Source organism: Camelus dromedarius, chromosome 1 (genome assembly GCF_036321535.1).
Source record: "Camelus dromedarius isolate mCamDro1 chromosome 1, mCamDro1.pat, whole genome shotgun sequence".
Lineage (NCBI taxonomy): Eukaryota > Metazoa > Chordata > Mammalia > Artiodactyla > Camelidae > Camelus > Camelus dromedarius.
The window spans coordinates 95,110,526-95,122,163 of record NC_087436.1 but is presented as its reverse complement, the minus strand read 5'-3'; the positions used below and the strand labels follow the sequence as shown (position 1 = coordinate 95,122,163).

The following is an 11,638-nucleotide window of genomic DNA, read 5'->3' as shown; positions in this document are numbered from 1 at the left end:
CCTCCTATGTTCTCTGTCTTAGTTGGATGCTTAGTGTTACTTCTGCCAGAAGCCTAGCTATCACCCCAGGCTCTTGCTTTTCTTCACCCTCAACACCCAATCAGTTTCCAAGTGCTGTCAATTACTTCTTTGTGTCTCTTCCTCCACCCCATTGCCTCAGTCTTGTTTCCCTTTCTTGTCATCATTCCTATGAACTGGTGTGATAGATACTGAAGGGGAGCAGCATATGCCACCCCAATATATGACTGCAGGAATTCAGGACACGCCATCCCCCAATATGCTGCTGTGGTATGTTGATTATTGTGAGCTCTAGGCACTTGAAAAAACAGCAAATACAGGGAAAGTCTTCCTCTGAATTTCACTTATCTGTCTGAAGACAGAGCTTCCAAAAGGAGCTCAGTTATCATAGATTCCCCACACCAGGAATTTCATCAACCAGGGAAGATTGACTCTTATCACAGGAGAGGAGACTGGAAGTCAACACCATCACAAACTATCAAACGTCTCACCTATTCCTCTAAGGGCCTATTCATCTTTCCCAAAAATCATTTACTCTCCACAAAGAGGTTGACGTCCCTCTTCCTTCTCCTTATTATGGTAACACTTAAGTCTGAATTTTAAGCCACCTCTTTGAGTTACTCATTTTTCCCTGGGTATCACCCGTACATGAGGTTACATGCTAATAAACTTCTGATCTGATTGTTTTCTCTTGTCAATCTGCCTTTTATTACAAGTCTCAGCTAAGAACTCAGAAAGGTAGAGGGAAAATCATTTTGATCCCCTACAATACCAACTTGGGGTCAGCGTGGGTCTTGGTCTCCCTCTAGCCACCCATAATGGTAGTGTCAACATACACTCTCTAAGAGTGCAAATCTGGTTACTCCCCTAATTGACACTTTCATTGACTGACCCCAGCATTCAGGAAAATACCCAAAGCCCTTTATAGTCAGGTCCCTGCCTACCTTTTCAGGTACTTTCATCAATTCCTCACCAACTTAATGTGCCCCTTGCACCATGCTCCCTCTCAGCTCTATGTACTGGCAATTTACCTTGTGCGGCTGCTACCCTGCGTTGATTGGAGCCCGTGAGGGGACCATATGAACTGAGGGATTCAACAGTACGGATAACGTCATAGACCAGTGCATTCCTGAAATCAGCGTAGCAGCGTTAGCACAAATTGTGCTTTAATGGAATTTACCTTCGACTGAACTTTTAAAAAACTGGCTATTGTATAACCCCAAAAGAGGGATGACATTTCCTCCAGTGTCTCCATTCTCTTACTGCAATGATTCAAAAACTGGTATTCAGGGTTAATTGGGAAGAGAAAAAAAAAGAATATTCCTGGGAAGTGTGTTTAACCATTAATAAAGATTTAAAAAAAAAAAACAAACTCAAGGGACTTCCCAAACGTTTCAGATTATTACTGTGCATTGGAACTCTCCAAAAGTGGGACTGAAGGTGCGGCTTCTCTCAAAGTTGAACAGGGAAGCCTAGATCTGTAGCCCCAATTAACAGCTACCGACAGTGGTGTTCCTCTGCAATCTGGCTTCCCTCTCTTCCAATATCCTTGTGTGTAATAAATCATTCTTTCAGTTGTGTAGTACCATTTAAAGTCTGCCTGCTTAATCTTTAATTGGTTAAGCAGTTACAAGCTTAAATTATAGAGTGTGAAAAATATCACAATAGATCACAGTATTGTCAGTTTTCTCCTGCAGAACTCTGACATTCTCAAGCTTAACAAAGCCCAGTTCTCTCCCACGTTAATTACTGCAGTGTCCTTGAAAGAGAATAGCATGGTTATTACTATTTGCAAAGAGAGTATGCTTCTGTCTCTTGCTCGGTAGGAGCCCGTGTGTGTGTGTGTGTGTGTGTGTGTGTGTGTGTGTGTGTGTGTGTGTGTGTGTGTGTGTGTTAGAGGACACAGAGATCTTAAATTAGGCCCCCCTTTTCGGAACACAACTGCCTGAGTGACTGTATGTATGTTCCTTCCATCCTGGCCAACTTATTCTTTAAGACTCAGATTGTGTCCCCTCCTTCAGGAAGTCTTCCCTCACTTCTGTCTTCCTCCTTGATTTAGGTGCCCCTTGTCTGGGTTTCCCATAGCACTCCATTCATTAAGTCCACACACACTTATTGCATAATTTCTCTATCAGATACCAGTACTTGGTACTGGTACTCACACTCTGGTGTATTGGGGTACAGGTAGGCCAACCTGCATCCCCAGAGGAGGGGGTGCCTACATGACAAGGGCTCATACAACCAGTTCCCAAGAGAGGTAGGATAACCCCCTCCTTCTCTTACCTCCCTACTGGTCCTCCCCTACTCTCCATTCCATGCAAACTGGCAGATTCTCTAGAATACAGCTTGTGTGAGTTCTATCTCTGATGGAATTTCTGGCACTAAAACATGTCATTCAAAAAGATCCTTTTTGCTCACATTGATCTAATTATTTTGTTAAAAAAGCAACAACTACTACTGAATAATGAATTTTTCTTCCTATATTAGCCTTTTATTTAGATAGCTGGAATAAAATAGACAATTTTTAAAAACACCCTTTTTTTTCTACTGAATTTTTCACTCTGAAAAAAATCTCACTATGATATAATCATTAAGCACGGTTGATTTATTTTGACATAGTGGAACTTTGTTATGATAAATTGCTTAAAAATAAAACTTACATTGTCCATTTGCCAAAATAGGAAGGAGAACAGAGATGATTTCCTGTCTCTCTGTGACTAATTTCAAGTAGAAAAATGTGTTTCGAACCCAGTAAGCAGAAAGGGACTTTCCAGGCACTTAGTTCACAGCCTTTTCTCATCAATATTTGGGTGTTTTGCATTGTAATTAATATCTTTCACCACAGGGCATCTTGATATGAGTTCAAAGAATTTAATGCTTTTAAATAATCTATTAAACAATTTACTTTTGATCTATTTTATGAGCATTCAAAGCAAAAAGCTTCATTCTGTGCAGTTCCTCTCACAACTACCAAATAATTGAGTTCTTTAGACGTACCTTACTACCTGGGTAGAGACAAGAAAGCATTTGTGGTGTAGGAGTACTTGTGGTAGAGGAGTGCTGACAAGTATACACTCCAAGAGTGACTGGAACTCAAGAAATTCATGCTACAGAACCCCATGCTAGAAGGAATTATGAGAAGCATTGGACAATCTTTTTTCCCTAAGAAAATGAATCTACTTTTACCTCCATAGAGAGAGATTCCATGATTAAGGTGCATCAGAGCAGAGGGTTAAGGGCATAAACTTTAAACCCAGACCACCTGAGTTCAAATCTCAACTCTGCCACTTAAATCTATGTGTCCTTGAGCAAGTTACTTAACCTCTCTTTGCCTTAATTTCTTCACCTTTAAATTGGGATGCTGATGAGAGAACTTACCTCCTAGTATTGTGAGGTAACATGAGATAACTGATATATTCTTAGTGCTTAAAATAGTGCCTGGCACATAATTAGTAGTAGTAGTATTAAACTGCTCACCAACTCTGACTTTAACCTTGGGCTATTTTGGCAGCCATTGTATGAGCTTTGACTGCCCTAAAGCAACTGAAAAAATAATGCAAATATATATCTTTTAGTAGGAGTTGAGGAAGGCTCTCCCCAAATGAAGCTAGAGTTAAAAATGGTAGATAATCACTTTCAGAACCTTTGCCCATATATTTCCCTAGAGCAAACTACTTCCTTTCCAAACATGAATTTCAAGGGGAAAATAAACATTTATAGATAACTGGAAAGAATTAAGGCTCCATATAAGGATGTAAACTGATGCCTGTCTTTACCAGATGCCAAATCCCTGAAAGGACTATCTCTGAAGCAAATTTTTTAACCACACAAATCAAATTGTCAGTTTAGGGGTGTGGGAAATGAAGATTTTTAAAGTCATTATTCTGTATTAAGCATGAGAGAGAGAGAGAGGAGAAAGGCAGGCTGTAGTTTATACTAAAAAGGAATTAAAATCAAAAGCAGACTGCATTACCCTGAACAAAGGAGACACCGTCTTATTCCCAGTTCTGTCACTGAAAAGCTCTGTGATGTGACCTTGGGTGAAACCCTCATCTTCTAGAAGCTTCAGTTTCCTCAGCTGTAAAATCAGGGCATTGACCAGATGATCTATAAGATTTCTTACAGCTCAGACATCCTATGACTTTATGAAATAAAGTAGATGTTAGATGCTGTATCTAGCAGGCAACAGAAACCAGCTCTGGAAACTAAAGCAGGAAAAAGATCTCTTTGCAAAGAGGTCACTGGTAGCTCATGGAGTCCAAGGGAAGGCTGGAGAGCCAGGCTCAGAACCAAGGCAGTTTGGTGGGTGTAGGGAGATACTGAGGTGTCTTAAAAGAGGAATAACTTAGCTGCTGGAATGAAGAAACTCAAATCGTTTTTTTTTTTTCACCCTCATGTCACTATAAATGGAAGTCCTGAGATAGCTGGTCAAATTGGTCACATGACCCCCCCCTTGACTAATGGGCAAGAAACCTAGATTTACAGTTTCATCGAGATATCATTCAATAGGCAAGAGGTAGTTCCCTAAGAGGAAAGTGGCATAAGATTTCAAAGGAAAGGTGGTGACCACCAGGCAGTTCTTCACTACAAATGGTGTGCCTGCCTTTGTAATATCACACACTGACATCACTTTTCTATATGGAAACAGGTGGACTATTTTCACAGTCCATCTGCAAATAGACATGTCTTTGGAGGGAGCTAATAGCCCCATGATGATATTGTAGACACCATCACGAAATGTGAGGCAATGACACATGCTTGACGAACAGCCTGAGCATGCACTCCAGAATCGTTCTAGGGGGAGAAACAAGTCTGTGTTTTGTTTTTAGTCAGTTTCTCTCCGCACATCTCCTTGGAATTGAGGAGGAACATTCACAGAGGCACCCAACAGTCATTTCCTCTTCTTCCACGTATACAGAGCCCTGTTTTCATTCTGATGGTCAGTTCCTCTCCCCTCCTTGAGAACCAGGCAAATCTTGATCCTTCTAAACGAGTCATGATGGTCCCAATTCCCCTGTCATCAGTAGATTTAAGGGTGAGTCTGTGACCCAATTCTAGATGATCTGACATGAGGAGAAACCTTTCCAGGATGGGGCTCCTTATAAAGCTTTCTTTACTCTTAAAAAGGAATCGTGGTGTAAGACTGTGATGATTGCTGGTGCTGTGCCACCACCACTTAATACAAGCCTAAGAGGGGAAGCCTGAAGACAAAAGCCAACAAGTTGAAGATGGCAGAGGGGAAAAGGAGGGAGGAACCCAGGCACTTGGTGATGTGAGTTCTTGAGTTTCCCAGTTTGGAAAACACCCTATTCAGAACTTCTATTGGTTCTATAGGTAAGACAGTAAATCTTATAACTTATATCATTCTGGCTTGGGCTTGTTATTATTTGCAGATGAAAATATCTCAGCTGATAACCCACAAAATACTCTCCCAGTCAGCAATAAATTTGTCTCCATAGTTCCCTCTGACAGCCTTAACTCTTGGGGGTGGGGGTGGGGAGTGGAATACCTCATTCAAAGGATTTTGTAAAGTATTATTTTTTGCCAAATGTCCCCTGCTTCTATATGCCTACTTCATCTGCAAATCACAGAAGCTTCTAGACTACTCTATCTTTACTAAAGTACATGATTCCCAGTTCATAGAGGATTTTTAACTGTTTCTTTTGGTTGTCATATCTCTAGGTTAATCAACAACATACCTTATTTAGATTTTAAAAACGTAAGAACTTCCTTCCACTTGGTATCCTAAAATTGCCACTCATCAGAATAGCACCAATACTTGGAGATGGTTGAGAAAGATGTAGACAGGAAAAAAAAAGAAGTAAAATTTAAAAAGAGACAGAGAAGGAAATAACAAGGTCAAATTATGGAAATTAAATGCCAGAAAATTGAGTCCAAGTCTTTATTCTACTGTATTTTACATGAAGGGAAAGAAATACGGTTGGGAGAGTGAAAGATAGACAGACAGAAGGAGAAAGGAAGATGTAATTTATACAATATTTGTCTCTTGGGAAATTTGGTTTTATTAAATTTAGAGTAGGTAGGTACAAAAGTATATTTTAAAACATGTAAGCTACATAGAATCATGACACAATGACTTCCATACACCTACCACCAAGTTTATAAAAGAACATTACCATTGTGTTAGAAGTTCCTGGAATGTCGATGTCCAGCCCCATCCCCTTCCCCATCCCCTGAGAGCTAACCACTATGCTGAATTTACAGCCAACATCTGTCAAGCTCCATTACCAAGATGAGTATCTTAAGGGAGGAGTGGGCAGGGAGCTCTGGGTACCTGTCAGCTGGAGATGATGCGGTTCCCACTCTCACTCACAGTCTGTTGGGGAGACATACGTAAGTATAACTAGTGCGGTATGAGGCAGGATGTGAGAAGTACCCTGGCAAGAGGGTTAAATCCCAGGGAAGCACAGTAAAGAGATATCATTCCATTTGGAGTCAGCAGGGGATGCTCCATGGACAAGGTAGACTATCTGCCTTTGAAGGGTGGAGACGATTTCTGCAGATGGGAGGAAACGGGCAGATGCCACAGTCAGAAAAGAGGCAGAAGGAGCAAGGTGGTCTGAAGAATGACTGCTCCGTCCAGGATGACTAAGTATTCAGGGTAGAGGGTGAGGGAAGTAGAATTTAAAACTAGGATGAAAGTCAAGTTTGAAGGGAATCCTCTGGAAAATGAAAATCTTTCTAGAAACCAGAACTAACAGCTGTCAGTTTGGGCATTATTGTTTTTCCCACAAAGATCAGGAAGGTTGTCCTCTGTATCTGTTCTCTCCCTCTTTTCCTGCCCCACCGTCCCTCCCGCACGTGCATCAAATCATTTGCCAGGTGTCACCAATTCTTCATAGCCTCTCATCTACCTACCCCTCTTCCTACCACTCTGATTCCACTGTGTCTGCAGAGACTGGATGCAGGCAGCCTTCCAGCAGAGTGCCCTGATTCCTCTCTGCCCCTCCAATCTGCACCTGAATTCCTTCGCATGGCGGGCTGGGGTCCTGGCCACTCAGCAGGACACAGAGGGCAAAGAGGTGAGTGTGGGTCACAGCTGGGAAGGGAAGCCTGCGGTGAGAGCCGCAGACACACGACGAAGCTGTAAGTCCTAGGGAGGGGATGCGAGGTGAGTCAACGTCAGACTGGGAGCTAGTTGAAAAGAGCAGAGTGTGCTAAACATCAGGCTCAGTGGTGCAGATTGGAAGCCAGGAATTACACCAGGCACCAAGGAGCACAGGTTGGTTTCTATGGGACCCAGGTGGGCGGGGAGGAGAGCAGAACTGCCAGGCTAAGGGAGACACGCAGGACCAGCACCCATGCAGCAGTTCCGGGCAGAGGTCTCCTTCAAGGGCACGGTCCACCCAGCCTCCTCGCACCCCCAGGAGAGCACCGTGCTGGTGCTCTGAGCTGGAGCCCCTTTTCTCGGGCACCCCTTCAGAGCATCCTCCTCCCTTTTGTCCCATCTCTACCCTGCATTGCAAGTACTGGGAGCAGCAAGTTTTCGCAGTCCCAAAGACCTCGACTAAATCCAAATATTAGTCCAGAGAGCAGGCAAATTGCTGAGCTTTCCTTGACCTCAGCTTCCTCGGGAGTGACGATACCTGTCTTGAGAGCAGTTGTGAGAAAGAAATAAGTATACATGGCATGTGCCTAATGTATGGGGTGGAAGGCTCAATAAATAGTCCTTTATCCAACAAATATTTATTAAATGCCTACTGTGAGCCGAGCATTCTACCAGCTGCCAGAGATACTAGGGTGAGCAGAATCAGTCTAGAGAGGGAGCCAGACATTAGTTAACAACCATGAAAATAATTGTAAATGACAGATACGGAAGGAACCATGAGGGTTGAGAACGTGTAAAACGGGAGATTTGACTTATACTAAGAGATCAGAAAAAGCCATCTTCTGGACCCTGCTTGATAGTGGCCCTCCTGAGAAGCTGTCCTAATTACCTGCAACTGGAAATGATTCCTTTGGCCTGTGAATTCCCAGCAGGAAGCTGGGAATGTTAATGACATTTATCCTTTCGTCTAGTGTCACAACTAGCGGCACACGTGTGCTGTCTCCTCCACCACATCATAAGATCCTTGTGGGCAGACAGTAGGCCAGCTACATCTTTCAGTGCTTCACAGTTTCTGATAGAGTTTATTATTTTAATAAACAAGTGAAATTAGCTTCTAAAAGCTGCCACAATGTAACAGAACTTGAAGCTTAATTTATGCCTTTTGTAAGCCAAGTTCCCACTGATTTCCAAGTCATTTGTCAGAACATAATAGGTGACATGCAAGGGAACAATAAGTTGGCTTCAGAGAAATTGTGTAATATTGGTACCTGAGAGAATGTGACACCCCTAAATTCCTGCTGAATAATCCCAGACCTGAGCCTGACTCACCTATTAGTCAGGGGTACACAAATAAGAAAAAGTGAGACTAGTAGAATTCCATTTGCCACATCGTCAATTCCTAAATTTTACAATTAGAATCTCAGTTTGTGATCTAACAAAAAAAAAAAAAAAGAAAGAAAATGGAATACCAAAAACACCTCTGTGTGCTGAACATGTGTTCCTGTTAGGTTGCTTAGTATCAAACCTGATCTTGCAGTTAAACTCTGCAAATCTACTCAGATAAGCAATTTGAACCATATAATGATGTCAGGAGATTAAGTTCCATCTTAACTCTGGGAAGGTATTCTTCTATTTTTCATAGTTAAAAACTGCCCTCTTGTCCAAGTTTTCACTGTAAATTAATAACTATAATTATTCTTGACATCCATCAAAACTATAAAAAGATGAAAGCCAAAAGAATCAGAGGAAACATTGTATTGTTAGATTTAAATATTCAAGTATTTCACTTAAATTCCTTTTATTTTGGTATCTTTGAATTTTTAAAAAAATTCCAGTGCCAAAAGGAAGCAATATTTATAAATGCAAACAAATGTATAAACAAACAACCCTGGTCCTCTTAAGCAATTGGCCAAATAGAAATGGTCCATCTGAAAAGGCAAACCCATCAAATCAGGATCTACAACGTGGGTCAGTGAGAGGAGGGATTTTCCTCCTAACGTTGTTTTTGGTTCCTCAAAATCAAAATCTTGGGGCTGTTGTAGGCTGTATAAACATGGATAAACAAGGAGAGTAAGCATTCTTTTACTGTTTCCACCAGTTTCATCAGCTTGTTTTCCATGAGACTCATAATGGCTTCCTGAAAAAACTCATTCCTTTAATCTCCTGGGTCTAATGAGTGCTCTCGCGTTAGTTTCCGTCCACCAGTCAGCATTCCTACTGGTTCTATTGTGCATCCTCAGCTGGACCAAATGTTTACCAGTTACCTCATTCCCAAAACGAAAGTATGAGTACTCTTCAAAAGGGTTCAGTCTAGATTGTCCAGAGGAAATCATAGAGATTGTCTGAAGATTAAAAAAAAAAAAAAAAAGGCAAATATGATTCCACAAAAATCTTGTTAACCTGAAAATAATTAGTGGAAAACAATTTTAAAAACATTTATTAAAACTGTGTCTTACAGACACAGTAAACAAACTTACGGTTACCAGAGGGGAAAGAGGTCAGGAAGAGATAAATTGGGAGTTCGAGATTTGCAAATACTAACTACTATATACAAAACAGATAAACAACAAGTTTCTTCTGTATAGCCCAGGGAACTATATTCAATATCTTGCAGTAACCTATAATGAAAAAGACTATGAAAACAAGCATATGGATGTATATGTAGACTGAAACATTATGCTGTACACCAGAAATCGACACATTGTAAACTGACTATGTCAATAAAGAAAAATTTTTCCAAAAAACTGTGTCTTATAACATCACCCTAAAACTTCCTAAAGTCACTGATTAAGGGCTCTTTCCAATGCAATGGAGCCTCATTTACATCCCCAAGAAGACAGGGAGGTTAGTGGTGGGTGGTACACGTCTCAGCTAGGACCCAGGAAACCTAGGGTTTCCTCTTGCCTCTGCCACTACATATTTTGGCTTATTTTCCACTTTTATAAAATGAAAGTGAAAGTGTTCACACAGGTTTCTTTGGTTGTAACAGTCCATGATTCTAGTAGAAAGATACAGAAGTTGAGATTTATTTATTCACTCGACAAATACTTATTGGACATCTATTAAATGCTAAGCAACATGTCCTCTGAATGAGGATTTCCCCATTTTGCTCCCCAAGTCCCCCATGAGTGCTTCTATCATGTTAACTTGACGCTCGGTTGGAATTGGGGGTTCCCTAATCTGATTCTCCACTGACTACATGTTTTTTTGCCAATGAGTAGCAGAATTCTTGGCACACAGTAGGTGCTCAAAAAGCATGTAGTGAATGAACAGAGGAGAGCTCTTCATGTGCAAGGTTGAACGTCCCAGAATGAGGACTAGAATGAGAAGTATCAAGCATAATATCCAGGAACGTTTCACTAAAACAATTCTATGATGACATCATATTCGCCCTAGGAATTTCTGAGCCAACAGCAGATCCAGACTGCACTAAGACCCCAGAACTAAGGAAGCCCTGCCTCTCTCTAGTCCTAAGCACAAAGGTATCCTTGGCACTTAGTTTCCAGTTTGATGTATTGAGCCACCTATGCTGAAAACCTTTGGTTGCCTTTCCAGATCTGCTCTCTCCTTTTGTTCACCATGCTTGGTGATCTGGGAGGCCATTCTATATGAACTGTCTCAGTCTAGCTCGTGTCCTGTCGCTCTGGGTGGGTTGGGCCAGTGCGGAGTACTACAGTGGGAAAAAGGAGGTCAGCCACATTGGGACATTGATTCTCTCTCCTCAGGGCAACCACAGGCTGTTGTGTCCATGACCAAAGGCCCCAGCAGCTGTCAGGCAGCCCTCCTCACAGGTTCCTTCTGTGCGTGTACCTGCGAGTGTGTGTCTGCCTCTGACTCTGTCTCTATGACTTCTTTGTCCCTTTAGTCTTAGGGACAGTAGCAGGGCCCCACTGTTACTGGTCCCAGGAGGCTGCACTCTCCTTTTTTGGTTTTCCCACATCCTGGTTTAATAGGTCCTTTATGAAACTCTTTCCAGGTTATTCAGTGTGAGCATACCATGGGTTTCCTGCCAGGACCTTTGACTGATAACTACCCAGATGTTACGAAGAGTAAATGATCTGGTCTACCACCACCCAGCACAACAAAAGAATGCTAGTAAATGCTAGTTTCCCTTGTTTTCCCTGTTATACCCTCTCCAATGGTCATCATTAGTGCCTTCAACAAAATAGCTACTTCATAAATATTTGTTGAATGAAAGAAAAAAATTTCTAAACACATCTGATCACAGTTTTGGGTTCAAATACATGGAAATCGATGTGAGTTAATCTAGATTACCAAACATTAAATTTAGAGGAGCTTTTTTATTTCAGTAGTTGAGGGCCAGTGAGTAGCTCTGCTTTACAAATTTACATTCTTTTTTCATGCTCCAAGTGAAGCAACGACTAGCCTGCTGGACTGAGGACTCAATCCCAGGAAACAGTGCCAGAGGATAAGCTGACATCTCGGTGCATCAGTACACATGTTGTTCAACAGACCAAGAGGTTAGTTGACTGGTCCTTCCTAAATTTTGGAGGAAATAGTGACTTTATTTCATACTTTCTAATCCATATT

At 41.6% G+C, this 11,638-nt stretch overlaps 1 protein-coding gene across 6 annotated transcripts in view; it reads right to left on the bottom strand.

Moving 5' to 3' along the window:
- Positions 1-8,868: 8,868 nt before the first annotated feature.
- Positions 8,869-11,638, bottom strand: part of TMEM156 (transmembrane protein 156) — a 38,199-nt gene continuing 35,429 nt past the window's right edge. For 4 of the 6 annotated variants that reach the window (XM_064487421.1, XM_031435916.2, XM_064487427.1 and 1 more), the window contains one exon: positions 8,869-9,487. In XM_064487421.1, the coding sequence (XP_064343491.1) occupies positions 9,235-9,487 (253 nt within the window). In that variant the 3' untranslated portion in view covers positions 8,869-9,234. The remainder of the gene's footprint in view (positions 9,488-11,638) is intronic. The other 2 variants (XM_031435911.2, XM_010980391.3) reach the window with 1 other exon arrangement.